The sequence below is a fragment of the Ipomoea nil genome, unplaced genomic scaffold, assembly GCF_001879475.1.
Source record: "Ipomoea nil cultivar Tokyo-kokei standard unplaced genomic scaffold, Asagao_1.1 scaffold2957, whole genome shotgun sequence".
NCBI lineage: Eukaryota > Viridiplantae > Streptophyta > Magnoliopsida > Solanales > Convolvulaceae > Ipomoea > Ipomoea nil.
The window spans coordinates 1,420,616-1,447,500 of record NW_017619385.1 but is presented as its reverse complement, the minus strand read 5'-3'; the positions used below and the strand labels follow the sequence as shown (position 1 = coordinate 1,447,500).

General features: G+C 36.0%; 3 protein-coding genes across 5 annotated transcripts in view; 1 reads left to right on the top strand and 2 right to left on the bottom strand.

Moving 5' to 3' along the window:
• LOC109162869 overlaps window positions 1–26,326 on the top strand; it is a 26,934-nt gene extending 608 nt beyond the window's left edge. The window contains exons 1-4 of one of the 3 annotated variants that reach the window (XM_019311584.1): window positions 24,149–24,393; window positions 25,048–25,148; window positions 25,247–25,505; window positions 25,926–26,326. In XM_019311584.1, the coding sequence (XP_019167129.1) occupies window positions 25,065–25,148; window positions 25,247–25,505; window positions 25,926–26,092 (510 nt within the window). In that variant the 5' untranslated portion in view covers window positions 24,149–24,393; window positions 25,048–25,064 and the 3' untranslated portion in view covers window positions 26,093–26,326. Of the gene's footprint in view, window positions 1–24,148; window positions 24,394–25,041; window positions 25,149–25,246; window positions 25,506–25,925 lie in introns of those variants that run through there. The other 2 variants (XM_019311586.1, XM_019311585.1) reach the window with 2 other exon arrangements.
• Window positions 6,764–9,721, bottom strand: LOC109162689. The gene is made up of 3 exons (XM_019311374.1): window positions 9,712–9,721; window positions 6,909–7,703; window positions 6,764–6,798 (listed from the first exon to the last, which is right to left on the bottom strand). Exons 1-3 carry the CDS (start codon window positions 9,719–9,721, stop codon window positions 6,764–6,766), a joined length of 840 nt encoding a protein of 279 aa, XP_019166919.1.
• On the bottom strand, window positions 16,998–19,955 carry LOC109162688. The gene is made up of 3 exons (XM_019311373.1): window positions 19,946–19,955; window positions 17,143–17,937; window positions 16,998–17,032 (listed from the first exon to the last, which is right to left on the bottom strand). Exons 1-3 carry the CDS (start codon window positions 19,953–19,955, stop codon window positions 16,998–17,000), a joined length of 840 nt encoding a protein of 279 aa, XP_019166918.1.
• Window positions 26,327–26,885: the final 559 nt, after the last annotated feature.

Here is a 26,885-nt window from a genome sequence, read left to right as displayed (position 1 = left end):
AAAATGTTGTTTTACCTTGTTTGGTTGGATGGAAAATCTTTTCCATAGGAATTTGACTTCCTAAAGGTGAAGGAAAAGAAATTCTGATCTAAACATTGGTATTTTGTTTTCAGGTTGGATGGGGAAGAAAGTATAGTAATATTGGACGATTTTGCCCTCATCAAAATTTGTTAATTACACATGTATATATAGCTAAACCCTAGTATTCATTCTGGATTCTTCTCTCTTTTTCCCCTCCAGCCACATTTCACCCGTTTCTTCTTCAATCTTCATCTTCTCGCCATTTTCTTTCTCCTTTCTTCTTATTTTTTGTCGCCACTTTTCTTTCTTCTTTCTTTCTTACCTCTGCGCGTCAGTCTCCTCTATCAATAGCACAACTCAAGCACGGCAACACCTTCATTTGCATTGCAGGTAAGCTTATTTTTCTAGCATCTTAATACTATACTTTGTTGTGTTGTATTTAATTTTTTTTTTTCAATTTGTGATTAGTATCTGCAAATGTTGGTGGTTTAGCACAGTTTTGTTTTCCTTTTTTTGAATATTTGCATTGCAATTTTCCTGTCAATTTTTTTTTAGGTTATTGTATTTTTTTTATTTATAATTTATGCTTATTTTTTGGAATCCTAATGGGAGTGAATTTCTTTGGTCAGTAATCTCTGGACTCCGGTTTCTTTTCGCGACCAGTAAAGAGTCTGGAGTGAATAATTTCACTGCCAGTTTTTTTTTTTTTTTTGGATAATTCTATTTTTTAAAAAAATAATTTATGCTTTATTTCTTGGAATTTATTTGCACTGCAATCCTAGTGAGAGTGAATTTCTTTGGTCTCTTTTGCTGATATGGTCCAGTGATAGTCTGAAAAACAAAAAAGTCACTCCATATAAGCTGAATGTTATCCCCTTGCCTGTTCTGTTATTTCATACTTGAATTCCATGCTACTGCTACATGTACATCTTTTGTTCATAATATATGTCCATTACTGCCAGTACCTATTGAGTTATTTATTAGTACTTTGGAAATTTATTACAGAATATCATCATATCAATTACAAAATAACAATGAATTCTTGTTTCTTCCTAAACCATTAATGCAGTAATGGCTCGTTTGAGTATAAGTAGAACTGCCGAAAGAAGAAAAAGGAATGCGGCTGCTTTGTCTGTTTTCTTGGAGATGTATACTGCTGTTTGTGCTCTAGTGCTTTTAATGGCATCGGCAGCATCTCTCAATAGTTATAGGCCAAGCGTTAGGCGTTATTCTCTGGATAGTTTTTACAAACGAGAGTATGTTCGACGAATTTTGAATGATAACGAGTCACGCATTTCACTACTTAGGATGAATTTGCAAGCTTTTTCCAAACTATGTGAAATGCTAGAGAGTTTAGGAGGATTACAACCAACAAAGAACATGGATATTGATGAGCAAGTAGCAATCTTCTTGCTCATCATGTTAAAAATCGAGTCATTCAAAACAATTTTAAAAGGTCAGGTGAGAGTATCAGTCGGACGCTTCATAAAGTCTTAAATGCAGTAATGCGTTTGCAATGTCATCTTAAATGCAGTAATGCGTTTGCAAGGTCATTTGTTTAGAACACCCGAACCCGTTCCAACAAATTGTAGTGACAATCGATGGAAGTGGTTTAAGGTACATTGCCATCTTAAATACTTTTGAAGTATTATGTATATATTAGTTGTTTTTTAAAAAAAAAAAAAAAAAAAAAAACTAAGGTTCATATTTCATGTAGAATTGTTTAGGTGCTTTAGATGGGACTTTTATCAAGGTTTATGTGCCAAATTGTGATAAGCCTAGATATCAAACTCGTAAGGGCGACATTGCTACAAATGTTTTAGGTGTTTGCACTCCTGATATGCAATTTTGATAGGACTCCGGAAGGCATTGGTGGTACAATGGAAGGCAATGAGGATGACATTCCAATTGATTTAGGAGACAATGACTTTTCCTTTATCTAGGCTCAAACATCATCTGCTAGGGGGGGGGGGGGGGGAGTTCAAAAAAGAGGAAGAGGCAAAGCATGGACACATGTGAACCTATTACTGCAGATTCTTTGCTTGGTGCTGCCATGATGTTGAGTGAGAAGTTAGAATCCGTGGGAGAAAAAATAAGTAGAAGTCTTGGGACCGAATTGATTCTTCAACAAAAGATTGAGCAATTAGAGAGTAAATTGAGTGAGATTGAGGGGCTGCCATATGATGAAAAGTTTATGGCTTTGATCAAGCTTCCCGAATATCCAAATCAAATGCTTGTGTTTTTCAGCCTTGCACCGGACCAAAGGTTTCTAGCTTGCTTTTTGAGAACTAAAAGGGATGAACTTGTAAACTTGATAAGTATGTATATTTTGTAACACCAAGGAACTTGTTTGGTGTAATATTATGTTAACTATGTATATTTTGTAACACCATGGAACTTGTTTGGTGTAATATTATGTTAGTTATACAATATTGTATGTTTGTTTTAATTTGTAGCTTGCAGCGTATAACTAGTTAATATTTTGCCCCAATTGTTCTTTTAATTTGGGTGAATTTATATTTGGACAATAACCTTCAATTGGAACATGATTGTGATAAGTTGTATGAATGTAATGCATACTGTTTTATATTTTTGTACGGGCAGCAGTTTGAATGCATGTTCCATGGGTTTTAATTCCACTTACTTTGACACGGCAACCATGAGTGCACTGCTAGCTAGTGATTTATTGCTGACTTGCTGTCACTATTTCATCATAATTTTTATGGGCTTAGTGTGCACTACATATCCATTACAGATGACATACAGATTACAGACCATCAATTTTTGATCAAATTGTACTGTTTTTAAATCCATGTGCATAAATTCTTGATCAAACTGTACTGTTTTCTTGACTAAATCCATGTTAGTTGCTTATGTTTATTTGCTTTTGTGAGGAATATTATCCCGTAGTTCATCATAAACCTTGTATTGTAATTTATAATGTATTTTGTATTTTGCGGTGGAAGGCCCTGGCTTCCTTTATTCCTCTTTGCATTTTGGATTTTCAGAAACTTGATTCTATATGTAGCTTGGAATTACTGTGATTTTACTGTTAGACTAAAATATCACATGCATCATAATTATGTGATTACAGGATCGACTAACCTCCAGCGATAGCTCTTTACACGGTTGCACGATCCGGACTGCTGCAGAGATAACGAGTATTTTGTCCTTCACTTTACTCAGCTCTCTCTAGATGGTGTATGAGGTATGTAATGTGAGCAGTGAGAGGACTAGTGACCTTATATAACCACTGGCCATCATTGTGGTTGACTGTCTTTAGGTCTCCTAAACCCTAACCTGACTCCTAATCATAATGGTAGTCTAGTTATTAGGTTATTAGTGTTGCACCACATATCAAATACTGAATATTATCATAACTTATCCTAATGTTATAATAATAGTAACGGATAAACGTTACATTCTCCCACTTGGTGCAAGCACTACCACTCAATAACAGAAAAACACCAACCATAATGATATGTTCTCATTAGCACGAGTAGTATCCATTATGATCAAATGCAAACTGCCATTGAGCACTTAATTAGGAAACAAAACCCAACGAAATAAACCCTATGTTTATTCCAAGTCCCTGAAGTACATTTTCTCATCAATATAAAGTAAATGAAGGTGTACACACTTAATTGAGAAAATGTCTGAATGCTAAAGAATTTTAAACTGAATGTATATACAAATTCCATAGTGGGAAAAAGTCCCATTTTCTGAACCAGATCCTTGAATTTAACTGAAGGAATGCATTTAGTCAAGGGATCTGCTGACACCAACTCAGTATGAATGTGTTCAAAGAATACAACTTTATTTTTGACACACTTCCTAATTGCTAAGAACTTGATGTCGATGTACTTAATTCGACTCCCACTTTTGTGGTCTTAGCTAGGAAGACTGCAGCTGAGTTGTCACAGTAGACTTTCAATGGCTTAGATATAGAATCCATAATTCTAAGCCCAGAGATAAAATTCTTTAGTCAAACACCCTATGAAGTTGCCTCGAAACTGGAAACGAACTCGGCTTCCATGGTAGAAGTAGCTATTAAGGACTGTTTAACACTTCTCCATGAGATAGCCCCACTGGCCATAATAAAGACGCACCCTAAAGTTGATTTTTGAGAATCAACACAGCCAGCAAAGTCCGCGTCTGAATAACCGACAAGATCTAAATTGTCCGTCTGCCTAAACCCAAGCTTGTAACATTTGGTTCATCTTAGATACCTTAGAACCCTCTTTACAGCTCTCCAAAAGTCTAACCCTTAGCTATGGGAGCAACATTAGATGAACAATTTTGCACATGAAATCTCTCTAAAACTTTGTTTATATAGGTTTCTTGAGATAAACCCAGTATACCCCGGGACCTATCTCTACGAATTTTAATGCTGATAACGTAAGAGGCATCACCCATATCCTTCATATCAAAGTTCTTAGAAATAAATTGTTTCACGAAGCATCCCCTTATCATTGGTGGCAAGTAAGATGTCATCCACATATAAAACCAAGGAAGCAAATTTCACTCCCACTCACCTTCTGGTATATACAGTTATCTGAGGGATTTTCAACAAAACCAAATGAAGAAATTACCCCATCGAATTTGATGTACCATTGACGGGAGGTTTGTTTTAAACCGTATATGGATTTCTTAAGCTTACATACTAAATGCTCACCACCCCTAGAAGAGAAACCTTCAGGTTGTTTCATGTAAACCTCCTCTTCTAGATCACCATTTAGGGAAGCGGTTTTCACATCCATTTGTTGCAACTCAAGATTAAAATGTGCAACTAATGCCAGAATGATCTGAAGTGAATCTTTCTTTGATACAGGAGAAAATGTCTCCTTGTAATCGATTCCTTCTTTTTGAGTAAATCCCTTGGCAACAAGCCGGGCCTTGTATCTCTCAATGTTGTCTAATGAGTTTCTTTTAGTCTTAAAAACCCATTTACAGCCAACGGCCTTGGCCCCATTAGGCAACTCAACAAGATCCCAAACTCTATTGTCCTTTATGGAATTTATTTCAAACTTCACGGCTTCTAACCATAAGTCAGACTGTGCACAATTTGTGGCTCGAGAGAATGTTTCAGGATCATTTTCTGCCCCTATGTCAGATTCTTGTAGATACGAAACATAATAACTAGGAACTGTTGATCGCCTCATCCGAGTAGACCGTCTTAAGGTTGGACCTCCACCGCCTTGCACAGGCTGCAGGTCAACTACCTCTTCAGGAACTGGTGGCAGTTCTTGAATTGGTTCAGTCTGCATCGGCTCAGAATCTTGCTGTATATCCTGAGTTGGTTCAACCATTGGTTCGAAATCTAGTTCAGGCGGTTGCTGTAAGTCCTGAATAGGGTCTTCCAAAGGTTGATCCTCAACAGTTTGTGGAATCTGAACGGTAGGTGGTATATCTGCAGGCAGAACTAAAGGAGCACTGCGGATAAGTACCACCAGATGACGTAGAAAGGTGAGAGTCAATATGATCGAAAGAAGGAACTAAGTCCTTAAACCGATCACTCCCACTAATCAAGTCATCTTCAAGAAATTCAGCATTCCTTGATTCCACTATCCTAGTAGTATAAGATGGACAATAGAACCTATAACCCTTAGAAGATTATGCATATCCAATAAAGAAAGCACAAATCGTCCTTGGGTCAAGTTTCTTCTCGTGTGGGTTATATATCCTCACCTTAGACGGACATCCCCAAACACGCATATGTTGCAAACTCGGTTTCCAACCTTTGAATAACTCAAACGGTGTCTTAGGGACAGCCTTGGTTGGAACACGGTTTAATATATACGTTGCCGTCTTAAGCGCTTCATCCCATAACGACTTAGGAAGCTTAGAGTTGCTAAGCATACTCCGCACCATATCCAGAAGGGTCCGGTTTCTTCTTTCAGCCACACCATTTTGGTCCGGAGAACCAGGCATGGTGTATTGGGCAACAATCCCATGCTCTTGAAGAAACTTAGCAAAGGGACCAGGTGCTTGTCCATTCTTAGTATATCTACCATAGTATTCACCACCCCTATCAGACCTAACTATGTGTATTTTCCTGTTACATTGGTTTTCAACTTCAGCTTTAAATGATTTAAAGGCATCCAATGCTTCATGTTTATGATGAAGTAAATGCTCATAGGAAAATCTTGAGAAGTCATCAATAAAGGTGATGAAATATTTCTGACCAGGTATTGTCATATCAGGACAATATATGTCAGTATGAATAATTTCCAACAACGTTGTACTTCTATTGGCACCTTTCTTTGACTTGTTTGTCTGCTTACCCTTAATGCAGTCAACGCAAGTCTCAAAGTCAGTATAGTCTAGAGTAGAAAGTACTCCATCCTTTACCAACCTTTTAATACGCTCAAGGGAGATATAACCTAATCTCCGATGCCACAACATTGAGGAATTGTCGTTAATACTACACCGTTTGGTGCCGTTTTGAACATGTAAAGAATTGTAAACTGAATCATTCTTTAATTTAAGACGGAAAAGACCATTAGACAATGTACCAGTACCAACACAAGTAGAATAACGAAATAACTTGAAATCATTGGCATTAAATTCAAAAGAATATCCGAAGGGTACAAGTCTAGATACTGAAACTAAGTTCCTAGAAAAACTAGGAACATAAAAAGTATTTTCTAATGTCAATACAAAGCCATTGTCCAAAACTAAATTGCAAACTCCGACAGCTTCTACTGGTGACGCAATCTTGTTTCCAGAGAAGATGCTACACTCAGTTCCCTTTGGCTGTCTCAGTTTTGTCATATCCTGCAAAGAGTTTGCAATGTGGATTGTTGAACCAGAGTCAACCCACCAGGAATTAGTATTAACTTCTGACATGTTAGATTCGAAACAAACGAAAGAAGATGAAATGTTACCTTTTTGGGACATCCATTTCTGAAACTTGATACAATCTTTCTTCATGTGTCCCTTCTTTTTGCAAAAGAAACACTTTTGTATCTTCTTAATGTCTGCTTTCGGGGTTAGTTTCTCCTTAGCAGCTATGGTAAGTCCCTTAGGTTTTCCAGACTTTCTTTTAGGCCTTGTTGTGGCCATAAAAGCACTTTCCCCAAGCTCAGTTACAAGTCGCGTTTCCTCTTGAGTACACATGGTAATCAATTGATTGATAGACCATTCATCCTTATGTGTATTATAGGCAATTTTAAACGCGCTATATTCCTGAGATAGGGTATTTAGTGCAAAGTGCACCACAAAGGCATCTGGAAGAATAATTTTCAACTTCTTCAATTGTGCCGCAATGTCCCTGAGTTCCATGATGTGTTTCCGCGTTCCCTTGACAGTGGAAAGACGCAAATTTCTCAACTTCATGATTAGAGTCATTGCCAAAACTTTCTTTGATTCAATGAAGTTATCATCGATAGCTTTGAGCAAGGGTTTCGCTTTCTTAATGTCCTCAAAGCAAAAACGAATTTTTCTGGAAATTCTTGACTTAATGAAGAGCACACATAATCCATTGGATTTCTCCCATTGTGAGCGAAGCTGCTTGGCTTCGCCAGTGCTTTCTTCAGTAACCTCAGGGGGTTCCTCATTGAGAACAGCGTAATCCAACTCTAATAATCTTAATTGCAAGAGAATAGCATCTTTCCATTCTTTGTGGTTATCTTCATTAAGGATTGGAACATTAATTTGTGTTTGGGTGCCAGGATGAGTTGCTGTAAAGAATAATAATTAATGCTTGGTTAGAATTTTCGAGGCACAAAAAATTAGAGAGAGATACTGAAGTACATAATATTACCAATGTAAAATTATGCGAAGGATAAATTCGGATGCCATAAAAATTGCCTGTGGGCTAAATTTTTACGCATAATGAATTTACCAAAACCGAATGGTGGAAACGGAATGGGTGCGATTTCAATTTTTCCACCCTTAATGACAAAACTACCAAAACTATATGCCGATACATAATCCCTGTGGGCAAATTATGATCATAGCATGGTATTTCATCCTAATTAACCCTACAAATATAACAAAATTGCCTGTGGGCTAAATTTTGCCATATCACGCAGAGTGAATTACAATATTCTTGCATTAACTTTATGTGAGTAAAACTTAATATGTAATTTTGGAAAAATTAAAGATGTTGTGGCTACTCTTTAATTAACCAAAGAACATAATCACATTAGCAAGAAAACCTAATAATCAAACAGATTAAACCAAAATATGATAGACAATCCTTAGGTATACTCCCAGGAAAGTTGGTCGAGACGAAGCTCGGTTAAATACCAACTCCTTAGACAGAGTAGCGTCGCAAGGGGACTAGTAGCAACAAGGCTTTTAAGCCAGGGCCATAGAACTAGTATTCATCCCCAAGAAACTTCCCTAATTCATGCGTTCTCATTTTTGAAGTAAAATCGTTTGAGAGATCTAAAGAGTAGTTTCACCTATGGATAAGGCTTTGAATAGGGTAAAACTACAAATTGTTTATGTACTTAATGTGCTTTAGGAACTTTATAAAACACGAGTGGAGTAATAACTGAAGGTTGAGTAATAATATGCATAATCTAACCTGAAAGGCACTAATTCACCTAAAAGGCACTAATTCAGGCATAACATATAATTCAGACCTAAAAGGCTCTAAATTTTTCTTAATGAACATGCTTTTCTACAGGCATAATTATAACAGTCAAATAATTATTGCAATAAAGAGATAAATAGCATGCTCAGATTATGCATATTACTCACAAATACTCCACAATTAAATTGCAACACTTAATACAATTTAAACTGAAAAAAAACATTACTAAATTAAAATTCAACTGAAAAATTAAAAACTGAATAATTATTCAAAGTTGAATAATAATTTAATAATGGACTTAATAAAAAAAAATTTCAATTGGATAATTTAATTAGAAGAAGTCCAGATATGATGATGATATTAAACTGAATGAATTGATGTAGTCCAAATATCAATTCAGGCTTGGCCCAAAACCATAACAGGCCCAGTAAAAAAAATTGTTTTTTTTTTTATTTTAATAATGAGCCCAAGCCCATTACTTAAGCCCATCCATTCATCATCATCTCCTTCACTAATCTGCTTCGTGAGAAACCAAGGGACCAGCAGTAGCGCAGACCAGCGACGCCGGAGGACGAATCAGCTAGCAGTCTCCAACGTCGCCATTAGGGAAGTAGATAGCAGCAACGATGCCGGAATCCCAGCACCACCGCCACCACCTGGCCTCCGCGCAACGCTAAAGCCGTCGCCGTCCGTCCGCCGTAGCTATGTCGCGAAAACAGTCCGGCCGAACGATTCCTCTGCGTCGTCGGCACTCCATCACCGGTGCTCCAATGTCGACGGCAACTGAAGGAGAATGACCGGAGCAGCCGGCGTTTTCCTCCGTCAACGATGAGCCGCCGGCGATTTGGAGTCCAAAAAGAGACACGGCGAAGCAGATTCCAAAAATTTATCCAATTAATTTAATTTAATTTTTTTTTTGTTTCTTGATGCGGAATAAACCAAATTTCCAGCAGCCCAGACAATATAATTGCATACGGAAAAAAAAAATATTCACATAATCTCAATTATATAACAAAGTATATAAAATATGTAAATATTTAAGCAATTAAAAAACACTTGGCAGAGATTATTTATGGCGACTGATACCAACTGTTAGACTAAAATATCACATGCATCATAATTATGTGATTACAGGATCGACTAACCTCCAGCCATAGCTCTTTACACGGTTGCACGATCCGGACTGCTGCAGAGATAACGAGTATTTTGTCTCTCACTTTACTCAGCTCTCTCTAGATGGTGTATGAGGTATGTAATGTGAGCAGTGAGAGGACTAGTGACCTTATATAACCACTGGCCATCATTGTGGTTGACTGTCTTTAGGTCTCCTAAACCCTAACCAGACTCCTAATCATAATGGTAGTCTAGTTATTAGGTTATTAGTGTTGCACCACATATCAAATACTGAATATTATCATAACTTATCCTAATGTTATAATAATAGTAACGGATAAACGTTACATTTACCATATTAATCTGTATATTTTAATTTTATATATACCACTCTTTGAGTATTTGTTTATTTTCTTCTGGAAATTTGTGTTTTAAATTGTTTTTCCTACAATTTTGAGTGAATGTGTATTAGAATTATGTTTGTGATTGTATGAACAGAAGCATAAATAATGAATGTGAAAGTTTGTGCAACTATGGAATTGTGGGTATAATTTCTCCCTTAGACTTGTGTAGTTGAACATCAACATCAATGGAATTAAGTAATTTGATATTGCAGATTTGCAGATAAATCAAGTTATTTCATGCATCTCCTTTAAACTAATTGACATTATATGAATGAGCAAAACCCTAGTATTGGACTATTTTGCCCTCATCAAAATTTGTTAATTACACATGTATATATAGCTAAACCCTAGTATTCATTCTGGATTCTTCTCTCTTTTTCCCCTCCAGCCACATTTCACCCGTTTCTTCTTCAATCTTCATCTTCTCGCCATTTTCTTTCTCCTTTCTTCTTATTTTTTGTCGCCACTTTTCTTTCTTCTTTCTTTCTTACCTCTGCGCGTCAGTCTCCTCTATCAATAGCACAACTCAAGCACGGCAACACCTTCATTTGCATTGCAGGTAAGCTTATTTTTCTAGCATCTTAATACTATACTTTGTTGTGTTGTATTTAATTTTTTTTTTTCAATTTGTGATTAGTATCTGCAAATGTTGGTGGTTTAGCACAGTTTTGTTTTCCTTTTTTTGAATATTTGCATTGCAATTTTCCTGTCAATTTTTTTTTAGGTTATTGTATTTTTTTTTATTTATAATTTATGCTTATTTTTTGGAATCCTAATGGGAGTGAATTTCTTTGGTCAGTAATCTCTGGACTCCGGTTTCTTTTCGCGACCAGTAAAGAGTCTGGAGTGAATAATTTCACTGCCAGTTTTTTTTTTTTTTTTGGATAATTCTATTTTTTAAAAAAATAATTTATGCTTTATTTCTTGGAATTTATTTGCACTGCAATCCTAGTGAGAGTGAATTTCTTTGGTCTCTTTTGCTGATATGGTCCAGTGATAGTCTGAAAAACAAAAAAGTCACTCCATATAAGCTGAATGTTATCCCCTTGCCTGTTCTGTTATTTCATACTTGAATTCCATGCTACTGCTACATGTACATCTTTTGTTCATAATATATGTCCATTACTGCCAGTACCTATTGAGTTATTTATTAGTACTTTGGAAATTTATTACAGAATATCATCATATCAATTACAAAATAACAATGAATTCTTGTTTCTTCCTAAACCATTAATGCAGTAATGGCTCGTTTGAGTATAAGTAGAACTGCCGAAAGAAGAAAAAGGAATGCGGCTGCTTTGTCTGTTTTCTTGGAGATGTATACTGCTGTTTGTGCTCTAGTGCTTTTAATGGCATCGGCAGCATCTCTCAATAGTTATAGGCCAAGCGTTAGGCGTTATTCTCTGGATAGTTTTTACAAACGAGAGTATGTTCGACGAATTTTGAATGATAACGAGTCACGCATTTCACTACTTAGGATGAATTTGCAAGCTTTTTCCAAACTATGTGAAATGCTAGAGAGTTTAGGAGGATTACAACCAACAAAGAACATGGATATTGATGAGCAAGTAGCAATCTTCTTGCTCATCATGTTAAAAATCGAGTCATTCAAAACAATTTTAAAAGGTCAGGTGAGAGTATCAGTCGGACGCTTCATAAAGTCTTAAATGCAGTAATGCGTTTGCAATGTCATCTTAAATGCAGTAATGCGTTTGCAAGGTCATTTGTTTAGAACACCCGAACCCGTTCCAACAAATTGTAGTGACAATCGATGGAAGTGGTTTAAGGTACATTGCCATCTTAAATACTTTTGAAGTATTATGTATATATTAGTTGTTTATAAAAAAAAAAAAAAAAAAAAAAAAAACTAAGGTTCATATTTCATGTAGAATTGTTTAGGTGCTTTAGATGGGACTTTTATCAAGGTTTATGTGCCAAATTGTGATAAGCCTAGATATCAAACTCGTAAGGGCGACATTGCTACAAATGTTTTAGGTGTTTGCACTCCTGATATGCAATTTTGATAGGACTCCGGAAGGCATTGGTGGTACAATGGAAGGCAATGAGGATGACATTCCAATTGATTTAGGAGACAATGACTTTTCCTTTATCTAGGCTCAAACATCATCTGCTAGAGGGGGGGGGGGGGGAGTTCAAAAAAGAGGAAGAGGCAAAGCATGGACACATGTGAACCTATTACTGCAGATTCTTTGCTTGGTGCTGCCATGATGTTGAGTGAGAAGTTAGAATCCGTGGGAGAAAAAATAAGTAGAAGTCTTGGGACCGAATTGATTCTTCAACAAAAGATTGAGCAATTAGAGAGTAAATTGAGTGAGATTGAGGGGCTGCCATATGATGAAAAGTTTATGGCTTTGATCAAGCTTCCCGAATATCCAAATCAAATGCTTGTGTTTTTCAGCCTTGCACCGGACCAAAGGTTTCTAGCTTGCTTTTTGAGAACTAAAAGGGATGAACTTGTAAACTTGATAAGTATGTATATTTTGTAACACCAAGGAACTTGTTTGGTGTAATATTATGTTAACTATGTATATTTTGTAACACCATGGAACTTGTTTGGTGTAATATTATGTTAGTTATACAATATTGTATGTTTGTTTTAATTTGTAGCTTGCAGCGTATAACTAGTTAATATTTTGCCCCAATTGTTCTTTTAATTTGGGTGAATTTATATTTGGACAATAACCTTCAATTGGAACATGATTGTGATAAGTTGTATGAATGTAATGCATACTGTTTTATATTTTTGTACGGGCAGCAGTTTGAATGCATGTTCCATGGGTTTTAATTCCACTTACTTTGACACGGCAACCATGAGTGCACTGCTAGCTAGTGATTTATTGCTGACTTGCTGTCACTATTTCATCATAATTTTTATGGGCTTAGTGTGCACTACATATCCATTACAGATGACATACAGATTACAGACCATCAATTTTTGATCAAATTGTACTGTTTTTAAATCCATGTGCATAAATTCTTGATCAAACTGTACTGTTTTCTTGACTAAATCCATGTTAGTTGCTTATGTTTATTTGCTTTTGTGAGGAATATTATCCCGTAGTTCATCATAAACCTTGTATTGTAATTTATAATGTATTTTGTATTTTGCGGTGGAAGGCCCTGGCTTCCTTTATTCCTCTTTGCATTTTGGATTTTCAGAAACTTGATTCTATATGTAGCTTGGAATTACTGTGATTTTACTGTTAGACTAAAATATCACATGCATCATAATTATGTGATTACAGGATCGACTAACCTCCAGCGATAGCTCTTTACACGGTTGCACGATCCGGACTGCTGCAGAGATAACGAGTATTTTGTCCTTCACTTTACTCAGCTCTCTCTAGATGGTGTATGAGGTATGTAATGTGAGCAGTGAGAGGACTAGTGACCTTATATAACCACTGGCCATCATTGTGGTTGACTGTCTTTAGGTCTCCTAAACCCTAACCTGACTCCTAATCATAATGGTAGTCTAGTTATTAGGTTATTAGTGTTGCACCACATATCAAATACTGAATATTATCATAACTTATCCTAATGTTATAATAATAGTAACGGATAAACGTTACATTCTCCCACTTGGTGCAAGCACTACCACTCAATAACAGAAAAACACCAACCATAATGATATGTTCTCATTAGCACGAGTAGTATCCATTATGATCAAATGCAAACTGCCATTGAGCACTTAATTAGGAAACAAAACCCAACGAAATAAACCCTATGTTTATTCCAAGTCCCTGAAGTACATTTTCTCATCAATATAAAGTAAATGAAGGTGTACACACTTAATTGAGAAAATGTCTGAATGCTAAAGAATTTTAAACTGAATGTATATACAAATTCCATAGTGGGAAAAAGTCCCATTTTCTGAACCAGATCCTTGAATTTAACTGAAGGAATGCATTTAGTCAAGGGATCTGCTGACACCAACTCAGTATGAATGTGTTCAAAGAATACAACTTTATTTTTGACACACTTCCTAATTGCTAAGAACTTGATGTCGATGTACTTAATTCGACTCCCACTTTTGTGGTCTTAGCTAGGAAGACTGCAGCTGAGTTGTCACAGTAGACTTTCAATGGCTTAGATATAGAATCCATAATTCTAAGCCCAGAGATAAAATTCTTTAGTCAAACACCCTATGAAGTTGCCTCGAAACTGGAAACGAACTCGGCTTCCATGGTAGAAGTAGCTATTAAGGACTGTTTAACACTTCTCCATGAGATAGCCCCACTGGCCATAATAAAGACGCACCCTAAAGTTGATTTTTGAGAATCAACACAGCCAGCAAAGTCCGCGTCTGAATAACCGACAAGATCTAAATTGTCCGTCTGCCTAAACCCAAGCTTGTAACATTTGGTTCATCTTAGATACCTTAGAACCCTCTTTACAGCTCTCCAAAAGTCTAACCCTTAGCTATGGGAGCAACATTAGATGAACAATTTTGCACATGAAATCTCTCTAAAACTTTGTTTATATAGGTTTCTTGAGATAAACCCAGTATACCCCGGGACCTATCTCTACGAATTTTAATGCTGATAACGTAAGAGGCATCACCCATATCCTTCATATCAAAGTTCTTAGAAATAAATTGTTTCACGAAGCATCCCCTTATCATTGGTGGCAAGTAAGATGTCATCCACATATAAAACCAAGGAAGCAAATTTCACTCCCACTCACCTTCTGGTATATACAGTTATCTGAGGGATTTTCAACAAAACCAAATGAAGAAATTACCCCATCGAATTTGATGTACCATTGACGGGAGGTTTGTTTTAAACCGTATATGGATTTCTTAAGCTTACATACTAAATGCTCACCACCCCTAGAAGAGAAACCTTCAGGTTGTTTCATGTAAACCTCCTCTTCTAGATCACCATTTAGGGAAGCGGTTTTCACATCCATTTGTTGCAACTCAAGATTAAAATGTGCAACTAATGCCAGAATGATCTGAAGTGAATCTTTCTTTGATACAGGAGAAAATGTCTCCTTGTAATCGATTCCTTCTTTTTGAGTAAATCCCTTGGCAACAAGCCGGGCCTTGTATCTCTCAATGTTGTCTAATGAGTTTCTTTTAGTCTTAAAAACCCATTTACAGCCAACGGCCTTGGCCCCATTAGGCAACTCAACAAGATCCCAAACTCTATTGTCCTTTATGGAATTTATTTCAAACTTCACGGCTTCTAACCATAAGTCAGACTGTGCACAATTTGTGGCTCGAGAGAATGTTTCAGGATCATTTTCTGCCCCTATGTCAGATTCTTGTAGATACGAAACATAATAACTAGGAACTGTTGATCGCCTCATCCGAGTAGACCGTCTTAAGGTTGGACCTCCACCGCCTTGCACAGGCTGCAGGTCAACTACCTCTTCAGGAACTGGTGGCAGTTCTTGAATTGGTTCAGTCTGCATCGGCTCAGAATCTTGCTGTATATCCTGAGTTGGTTCAACCATTGGTTCGAAATCTAGTTCAGGCGGTTGCTGTAAGTCCTGAATAGGGTCTTCCAAAGGTTGATCCTCAACAGTTTGTGGAATCTGAACGGTAGGTGGTATATCTGCAGGCAGAACTAAAGGAGCACTGCGGATAAGTACCACCAGATGACGTAGAAAGGTGAGAGTCAATATGATCGAAAGAAGGAACTAAGTCCTTAAACCGATCACTCCCACTAATCAAGTCATCTTCAAGAAATTCAGCATTCCTTGATTCCACTATCCTAGTAGTATAAGATGGACAATAGAACCTATAACCCTTAGAAGATTATGCATATCCAATAAAGAAAGCACAAATCGTCCTTGGGTCAAGTTTCTTCTCGTGTGGGTTATATATCCTCACCTTAGACGGACATCCCCAAACACGCATATGTTGCAAACTCAGTTTCCAACCTTTGAATAACTCAAACGGTGTCTTAGGGACAGCCTTGGTTGGAACACGGTTTAATATATACGTTGCCGTCTTAAGCGCTTCATCCCATAACGACTTAGGAAGCTTAGAGTTGCTAAGCATACTCCGCACCATATCCAGAAGGGTCCGGTTTCTTCTTTCAGCCACACCATTTTGGTCCGGAGAACCAGGCATGGTGTATTGGGCAACAATCCCATGCTCTTGAAGAAACTTAGCAAAGGGACCAGGTGCTTGTCCATTCTTAGTATATCTACCATAGTATTCACCACCCCTATCAGACCTAACTATGTGTATTTTCCTGTTACATTGGTTTTCAACTTCAGCTTTAAATGATTTAAAGGCATCCAATGCTTCATGTTTATGATGAAGTAAATGCTCATAGGAAAATCTTGAGAAGTCATCAATAAAGGTGATGAAATATTTCTGACCAGGTATTGTCATATCAGGACAATATATGTCAGTATGAATAATTTCCAACAACGTTGTACTTCTATTGGCACCTTTCTTTGACTTGTTTGTCTGCTTACCCTTAATGCAGTCAACGCAAGTCTCAAAGTCAGTATAGTCTAGAGTAGAAAGTACTCCATCCTTTACCAACCTTTTAATACGCTCAAGGGAGATATAACCTAATCTCCGATGCCACAACATTGAGGAATTGTCGTTAATACTACACCGTTTGGTGCCGTTTTGAACATGTAAAGAATTGTAAACTGAATCATTCTTTAATTTAAGACGGAAAAGACCATTAGACAATGTACCAGTACCAACACAAGTAGAATAACGAAATAACTTGAAATCATTGGCATTAAATTCAAAAGAATATCCGAAGGGTACAAGTCTAGATACTGAAACTAAGTTCCTAGAAAAACTAGGAACATAAAAAGTATTTTCTAATGTCAATACAAAGCCATTGTCCAAAACTAAATTGCAAACTCCGACAGCTTCTACTGGTGACGCAATCTTGTTTCCAGAGAAGATGCTACACTCAGTTCCCTTTGGCTGTCTCAGTTTTGTCATATCCTGCAAAGAGTTTGCAATGTGGATTGTTGAACCAGAGTCAACCCACCAGGAATTAGTATTAACTTCTGACATGTTAGATTCGAAACAAACGAAAGAAGATGAAATGTTACCTTTTTGGGACATCCATTTCTGAAACTTGATACAATCTTTCTTCATGTGTCCCTTCTTTTTGCAAAAGAAACACTTTTGTATCTTCTTAATGTCTGCTTTCGGGGTTAGTTTCTCCTTAGCAGCTATGGTAAGTCCCTTAGGTTTTCCAGACTTTCTTTTAGGCCTTGTTGTGGCCATAAAAGCACTTTCCCCAAGCTCAGTTACAAGTCGCGTTTCCTCTTGAGTACACATGGTAATCAATTGATTGATAGACCATTCATCCTTATGTGTATTATAGGCAATTTTAAACGCGCTATATTCCTGAGATAGGGTATTTAGTGCAAAGTGCACCACAAAGGCATCTGGAAGAATAATTTTCAACTTCTTCAATTGTGCCGCAATGTCCCTGAGTTCCATGATGTGTTTCCGCGTTCCCTTGACAGTGGAAAGACGCAAATTTCTCAACTTCATGATTAGAGTCATTGCCAAAACTTTCTTTGATTCAATGAAGTTATCATCGATAGCTTTGAGCAAGGGTTTCGCTTTCTTAATGTCCTCAAAGCAAAAACGAATTTTTCTGGAAATTCTTGACTTAATGAAGAGCACACATAATCCATTGGATTTCTCCCATTGTGAGCGAAGCTGCTTGGCTTCGCCAGTGCTTTCTTCAGTAACCTCAGGGGGTTCCTCATTGAGAACAGCGTAATCCAACTCTAATAATCTTAATTGCAAGAGAATAGCATCTTTCCATTCTTTGTGGTTATCTTCATTAAGGATTGGAACATTAATTTGTGTTTGGGTGCCAGGATGAGTTGCTGTAAAGAATAATAATTAATGCTTGGTTAGAATTTTCGAGGCACAAAAAATTAGAGAGAGATACTGAAGTACATAATATTACCAATGTAAAATTATGCGAAGGATAAATTCGGATGCCATAAAAATTGCCTGTGGGCTAAATTTTTACGCATAATGAATTTACCAAAACCGAATGGTGGAAACGGAATGGGTGCGATTTCAATTTTTCCACCCTTAATGACAAAACTACCAAAACTATATGCCGATACATAATCCCTGTGGGCAAATTATGATCATAGCATGGTATTTCATCCTAATTAACCCTACAAATATAACAAAATTGCCTGTGGGCTAAATTTTGCCATATCACGCAGAGTGAATTACAATATTCTTGCATTAACTTTATGTGAGTAAAACTTAATATGTAATTTTGGAAAAATTAAAGATGTTGTGGCTACTCTTTAATTAACCAAAGAACATAATCACATTAGCAAGAAAACCTAATAATCAAACAGATTAAACCAAAATATGATAGACAATCCTTAGGTATACTCCCAGGAAAGTTGGTCGAGACGAAGCTCGGTTAAATACCAACTCCTTAGACAGAGTAGCGTCGCAAGGGGACTAGTAGCAACAAGGCTTTTAAGCCAGGGCCATAGAACTAGTATTCATCCCCAAGAAACTTCCCTAATTCATGTGTTCTCATTTTTGAAGTAAAATCGTTTGAGAGATCTAAAGAGTAGTTTCACCTATGGATAAGGCTTTGAATAGGGTAAAACTACAAATTGTTTATGTACTTAATGTGCTTTAGGAACTTTATAAAACACGAGTGGAGTAATAACTGAAGGTTGAGTAATAATATGCATAATCTAACCTGAAAGGCACTAATTCACCTAAAAGGCACTAATTCAGGCATAACATATAATTCAGACCTAAAAGGCTCTAAATTTTTCTTAATGAACATGCTTTTCTACAGGCATAATTATAACAGTCAAATAATTATTGCAATAAAGAGATAAATAGCATGCTCAGATTATGCATATTACTCACAAATACTCCACAATTAAATTGCAACACTTAATACAATTTAAACTGAAAAAAAACATTACTAAATTAAAATTCAACTGAAAAATTAAAAACTGAATAATTATTCAAAGTTGAATAATAATTTAATAATGGACTTAATAAAAAAAAAATTTCAATTGGATAATTTAATTAGAAGAAGTCCAGATATGATGATGATATTAAACTGAATGAATTGATGTAGTCCAAATATCAATTCAGGCTTGGCCCAAAACCATAACAGGCCCAGTAAAAAAAATTGTTTTTTTTTTATTTTAATAATGAGCCCAAGCCCATTACTTAAGCCCATCCATTCATCATCATCTCCTTCACTAATCTGCTTCGTGAGAAACCAAGGGACCAGCAGTAGCGCAGACCAGCGACGCCGGAGGACGAATCAGCTAGCAGTCTCCAACGTCGCCATTAGGGAAGTAGATAGCAGCAACGATGCCGGAATCCCAGCACCACCGCCACCACCTGGCCTCCGCGCAACGCTAAAGCCGTCGCCGTCCGTCCGCCGTAGCTATGTCGCGAAAACAGTCCGGCCGAACGATTCCTCTGCGTCGTCGGCACTCCATCACCGGTGCTCCAATGTCGACGGCAACTGAAGGAGAATGACCGGAGCAGCCGGCGTTTTCCTCCGTCAACGATGAGCCGCCGGCGATTTGGAGTCCAAAAAGAGACACGGCGAAGCAGATTCCAAAAATTTATCCAATTAATTTAATTTAATTTTTTTTTTGTTTCTTGATGCGGAATAAACCAAATTTCCAGCAGCCCAGACAATATAATTGCATACGGAAAAAAAAAATATTCACATAATCTCAATTATATAACAAAGTATATAAAATATGTAAATATTTAAGCAATTAAAAAACACTTGGCAGAGATTATTTATGGCGACTGATACCAACTGTTAGACTAAAATATCACATGCATCATAATTATGTGATTACAGGATCGACTAACCTCCAGCCATAGCTCTTTACACGGTTGCACGATCCGGACTGCTGCAGAGATAACGAGTATTTTGTCTCTCACTTTACTCAGCTCTCTCTAGATGGTGTATGAGGTATGTAATGTGAGCAGTGAGAGGACTAGTGACCTTATATAACCACTGGCCATCATTGTGGTTGACTGTCTTTAGGTCTCCTAAACCCTAACCAGACTCCTAATCATAATGGTAGTCTAGTTATTAGGTTATTAGTGTTGCACCACATATCAAATACTGAATATTATCATAACTTATCCTAATGTTATAATAATAGTAACGGATAAACGTTACATTTACCATATTAATCTGTATATTTTAATTTTATATATACCACTCTTTGAGTATTTGTTTATTTTCTTCTGGAAATTTGTGTTTTAAATTGTTTTTCCTACAATTTTGAGTGAATGTGTATTAGAATTATGTTTGTGATTGTATGAACAGAAGCATAAATAATGAATGTGAAAGTTTGTGCAACTATGGAATTGTGGGTATAATTTCTCCCTTAGACTTGTGTAGTTGAACATCAACATCAATGGAATTAAGTAATTTGATATTGCAGATTTGCAGATAAATCAAGTTATTTCATGCATCTCCTTTAAACTAATTGACATTATATGAATGAGCAAAATCCTAGTATTGGACTATTTTGCCCTCATCAAAATTTGTTAATTACACATGTATATATAGCTAAACCCTAGTATTCATTCCGGATTCTTCTCTCTTTTTCCCCTCCAGCCACATTTCACCCGTTTCTTCTTCAATCTTCATCTTCTCGCCATTTTCTTTCTCCTTTCTTCTTATTTTTTGTCGCCACTTTTCTTTCTTCTTTCTTTCTTACCTCTGCGCGTCAGTCTCCTCTATCAATAGCACAACTCAAGCACGGCAACACCTTCATTTGCATTGCAGGTAAGCTTATTTTTCTAGCATCTTAATACTATACTTTGTTGTGTTGTATTTAATTTTTTTTTTTTCAATTTGTGATTAGTATCTGCAAATGTTGGTGGTTTAGCACAGTTTTGTTTTCCTTTTTTTGAATATTTGCATTGCAATTTTCCTGTCAATTTTTTTTTAGGTTATTGTATTTTTTTTTATTTATAATTTATGCTTATTTTTTGGAATCCTAATGGGAGTGAATTTCTTTGGTCAGTAATCTCTGGACTCCGGTTTCTTTTCGCGACCAGTAAAGAGTCTGGAGTGAATAATTTCACTGCCAGTTTTTTTTTTTTTTTTTGGATAATTCTATTTTTTAAAAAAATAATTTATGCTTTATTTCTTGGAATTTATTTGCACTGCAATCCTAGTGAGAGTGAATTTCTTTGGTCTCTTTTGCTGATATGGTCCAGTGATAGTCTGAAAAACAAAAAAGTCACTCCATATAAGCTGAATGTTATCCCCTTGCCTGTTCTGTTATTTCATACTTGAATTCCATGCTACTGCTACATGTACATCTTTTGTTCATAATATATGTCCATTACTGCCAGTACCTATTGAGTTATTTATTAGTACTTTGGAAATTTATTACAGAATATCATCATATCAATTACAAAATAACAATGAATTCTTGTTTCTTCCTAAACCATTAATGCAGTAATGGCTCGTTTGAGTATAAGTAGAACTGCCGAAAGAAGAAAAAGGAATGCGGCTGCTTTGTCTGTTTTCTTGGAGATGTATACTGCTGTTTGTGCTCTAGTGCTTTTAATGGCATCGGCAGCATCTCTCAATAGTTATAGGCCAAGCGTTAGGCGTTATTCTCTGGATAGTTTTTACAAACGAGAGTATGTTCGACGAATTTTGAATGATAACGAGTCACGCATTTCACTACTTAGGATGAATTTGCAAGCTTTTTCCAAACTATGTGAAATGCTAGAGAGTTTAGGAGGATTACAACCAACAAAGAACATGGATATTGATGAGCAAGTAGCAATCTTCTTGCTCATCATGTTAAAAATCGAGTCATTCAAAACAATTTTAAAAGGTCAGGTGAGAGTATCAGTCGGACGCTTCATAAAGTCTTAAATGCAGTAATGCGTTTGCAATGTCATCTTAAATGCAGTAATGCGTTTGCAAGGTCATTTGTTTAGAACACCCGAACCCGTTCCAACAAATTGTAGTGACAATCGATGGAAGTGGTTTAAGGTACATTGCCATCTTAAATACTTTTGAAGTATTATGTATATATTAGTTGTTTTTTTAAAAAAAAAAAAAAAAAAAAAAAAACTAAGGTTCATATTTCATGTAGAATTGTTTAGGTGCTTTAGATGGGACTTTTATCAAGGTTAATGTGCCAAGTTGTGATAAGCCTAGATATCGAACTCGTAAGGGCGACATTTATTATTGTTATTAAATTTATATTAATTAATTAAATTAAAATTCTTAATTATTAATAATAATATTATTAAATTTATAATTATAATTTTTAGAATGATAATAAATAAAAAAATAATTAAAATACAGAGATAAAATGGTGGGTCTACAAAAAGTTGTGAAAAACTTAAAATTAATAAGAAGAAGAGATTTTGTGATTGAATGAGATAGTGGATGATGAGTTGGATGTTGGGGCCCACAAAAATCTGGGGTAAAATCCTCAACTATTGAGGATGCCCTCAAACCCCAACCTTCTCTCTCATCTCTCCTCTCTCCTCCAACACATCAAGTTTTTCTTAAAATATGTGTAAAATCCCTCTAATGGGGATGCCCTAAGGGTGCGAATCGAAATTGGAATGTGAATTAAATATTTTGTAATGTGAGTTTTGGTGAAAGTATTTTTTTTTTGTTTGGGAGTATGGTGGAATTGGAATGATTATCAATATTAATGTTGGTTAAAAAATAAAGATAATAAAATAAGGGCATCATCAATAGTGGTAGGTTTTTGAGGAGATTATGCAAGAGAAATATGTGAAAAAAAAAAGGCAAAATAAAAAACAAAATAAAAAATTGAAAAAAAATCCTTAAAAACCCGCCAAAATCCCCTAAAATCTCCAAAATTTTGACAAAATCCCTTAAATAACCTTCTCTCTCATCTCCTCACTCCTCCAACACATCAATTTTTTCTTAAAATATGTGCAAAATTCCCCTAATGGGAATGCTCTAAGGGTGTGTTGGGAATCGAAATTGGAATGTGAATTAAATATTTGGTAAGAGCATCCTTATCAGTGGTGAGAATGTAAGAGTGATTGGAAAGAGAATGTGGAAGGGGGGAGAAAAAAAAAACTGATTTTTCTTTTTAAAAAAAAAAAAAGAATATTGCATCAGGTGCGCCCGTGTTCTTTTTATTTTTGATTACCAATATTAATGTTGGTTATGTATGACTTTTATTTTATTTATATAAGAAAGGGATACCCTATGTGCCGTGTTCTTTTTATTTTTGATTACCAATATTAATGTTGGTTATGTATGACTTTTATTTTATTTATAGGAAAGGGATACCCTATTACATTAATAGCACGTTTGGTTCACAAAACGAATTTTGAGGTAATAGGAATGCTATTCCATAAAGAATGGAATAGGCAAGAAATAGAATATGAATTCTATTCTATTGTTTGGTTCGCGAAAAGAATAGACTTTAGGAATTATATTACAGTGTTTGGTTGGTTTAAGGAATAGAATGAAATATGTTTCAAACGACATAAATACCCTTATAAAAATATGTGGTGGTGTTGGTGGTGGTGGCGGTGGCGGCGGCGACGGTGGTGGCGGTGGTAGCAGTGGCGACGGTGGTTGTGGTGGCAGTGGAAGTGATGGTGGCGGTGGTGGTATCAGGGCCGGCGGTGGTTGTGGTGGCGGTGGTGATGGTGGTGGTGGTGGTGGTGGTTGTGGCGGTGGTAGGGTATTTTCGATATTATAGTACTAAAGCTATTCCCAAATACTTGGGAATAGCTAATACCAGGGGGTCCCCTAGGAATGGCTATTCCCCCTGCAAAGGGAATAGCTCATTCCCGGGAACGCTATTCCCATGAATAAAATGACACTATTATAATGTAGTATCTATTCATAATTATGTTTTAAAAAGTTGTCAACCAAACATTTTCATTTCTAATCCTAGATTCCTAGTGTGTAAACCCATGAACCAAATACACCGTAAGATTTTCCAAAAAAAAAAAGAAAAAAAAAAGATAAATAAGATATCCTAAATCAGTAAATACAAATCTAATTCTTAGCCTTCCGTTCTCTGGCTCTCCAATTCACAGTCACAACCACGACGGTTCACCACTTCTCCCTGATCTGATCTCTCAAGATCACCGCCGCTGCGCCTCACACCGTCCGCCCTCTGCAGCACTCCAGTCGGCGGTCACTCCCTACTCCCTCTCGCCTCAGTCGACCTCACTTCATCGACTCAGCCGCGATCGTACGAGACTCAAGCACTCAGCGGCTCTGCGGAAGGACCTCACGCCTCCGCTTCACTGTATCAAATTCAAGGCTCAAGGTAAATTTTTATTTTTATTTTTATTTTACATATTAAAATTAAAATGGATTTCATACATTATATGCTGCTATTGCTGCGACTCTCTGGCTTTCCTTCATTAAATTTTTACATATTTCATACAAAATCCTATGAAAATTAACTTTGGAGTCTGGACAGTGTGTTATTGTTTTTGGAAATTTTAAAATTTTCTTCGTTAATATTTTGATTAAATTTTTGAGAAATAACCAAAGGGGTGTGTTTGAGAAAATTAATCCTGGAGTCTCAAGAATTGCACAGTAGAATTATTAATTATTAATTATTAATTGTGGAATAATTTGTTATCTTCCGGTTTTTAGGTAACCGACAGTCAGTTATAGCATTTACTTTGGTCTGTTATGACAGTAAAAAAAATTCCAATCGGTTTTTCGGTTGCTCACCCCAAGTTGTTCCTCACCGAGCTGTATAGCTGTGTAAATTGTAAAAGAATTAATATCATTATAATTTATCACTTAGTATATCTGGTTTCTCTATGTGTAATGTAATTACTAATTTGACTTGATTCTTGTCTCCAAACCATTTTTTGATAAATTTGAATAAGCTTCATTGCCTTTGGTTGTACATTTTGCTATGTGGTCTTTGGATAGTTTAAGGTGCTTATAGTTTCTTATGTATTAGGCATTTAAAAGGTTACAATGGATGCCACAATGAAGGAGTTCCAAGAAAAGTTAATTGAGGTTGAAATTGAAGGCGAGAACATTTTATTGGCACGGCAGCAGGTACTTTAAATGCCTGTGCACCTTTTTTTATTTTAATTATAAATAATACTCCGTAATAGTTCTAAGAGAATAAGTGAATTTCAATGATGTAATTGCAGTTAGTTGAAAATGATAGGGAAAGGAATGGAAACAGGGAAGCATTGACAGCATTAAGGAAGAGAGCAAAGACAACAAAATCCAGCGTTCCTTCACCTTTTGAGTCGATAATGAGGGAGATTGAGACGAAACCGTTGGTGAGAGAGGTTTGTTCAACTTGTGGCAACCATGACGTGAAGGAGACAACTTGGCTTATGCTTCCTGGAACTGATATTTTTGCTAGTGTTCCATTTCATGCTGTCCATACCATTCTTGAGCAAGGTTTCTTTCTTTGACCATACTGTTTAGTGTTTATGCTTCTTACTTGGTGAATGTTTAGTTTGAATAGACTAGGCAATGCGGGAGGGAGATGATGAATGGTGAAGGCTGTGAATCATGAAAAATTGACTGCTGAATTATACAACTGGATTTGTGCACTATGCATAATTTAACTTTAATGCCTGCCTGTGTCAAAGAAATTATTTGTACATTATTCTTTTATCTAGTGGTGACTTGAGCATGACTCATTTTAAAATTTCAAGTTATGCATGGCCATAAAGATATGAACCTTGTGCACACCTAGGATTTTGGCAGCATTTTGTATCGTTCTAGTAATTCAGTTATGTTTGAAAATTCTAGGCTCATGAAAGTTCGAAAGATGAAATGGTTCAACTAACACGAGTACTTTTGACTTTGAAGCAGATCAAACTCGACTGGATTATGAAGCTAAGAAACTTCAAAGCTATGTAAAGGAGAAGTCGTTTATCATATCTGAGAAAGGAGTTCTTGCTGACAGTATCAGCCCTGGCGTTCTTAGATCTATGGTCACCTTGTCTGATACACCAAAGAAAGCTAAGCCAACGGAATAACTCCTTCCTGCATTCAAACAACCAGTTCCCTTGCTTCACTCTCCATTATTCATAATTTTAGACCGAAGCAAATCTATAGCGATAGCAGTGTACCCGTGCTTATATAGAGGTATTGTGTGTCGCTTCTCTCCCATCTCCATTATGGATTTCTAGTTTAAAATTTGAATGTGAAAAGGGTGTGTTTAGTAATTGAGAATGCTTTTCATTTATCTCTAGAAAATTTGTTTTCTAGCAGTATTTTCATTCTTTTTATTTGGATAATAGTTTTCCATTTTTTCAGTTTAGGTATTTGAATAACTATTTTTTTTCCTAAATTTTAAACACAAAAATATGCATAACTTTTCATCTTCTACTTTATCTACTCCGTATTTATCTAGCCATACTACTCCTTAACTATTTACATCACTATAGCCCTTATATATTTAACATAATTCTTGCACCATATGTTAACTAAACCCGTGCAGGCTACGTGTGGCTAGAAACCATATATATTGGCATAATCACATTTATTACATGTCAATACAATATCAATTTTATTCTATTGTCTGATTTGTAAGAATCGTTATTTAGTTTTTTATTGATTATTGATTTAATGAATAAAAATGAAGTATTCAAAATATAAATATATCTTTTATATTGAATACTATATGTATGAGCATGTTAAAGATTTTTTTTTTTTTTTTTTTTTTTATTATTATGAAAAAGAGAAGTTACTCTTGAAACAATGGAATTTATATTTCCAGTAATTTTTTTTTCCTAAACCCTAACTTCTATTTGACGGTTTGGCCGAGGA

Bases quoted from the DNA above. Each gene is read 5' to 3' on its own strand.
- LOC109162689 (XM_019311374.1), bottom strand. The intron at 6,799-6,908 runs GTAACATTTCAT...AACTCTTTGCAG, and splicing joins GAAATGGATGTCCCAAAAAG to GATATGACAAAACTGAGACA.
- LOC109162688 (XM_019311373.1), bottom strand. The intron at 17,033-17,142 runs GTAACATTTCAT...AACTCTTTGCAG, and splicing joins GAAATGGATGTCCCAAAAAG to GATATGACAAAACTGAGACA.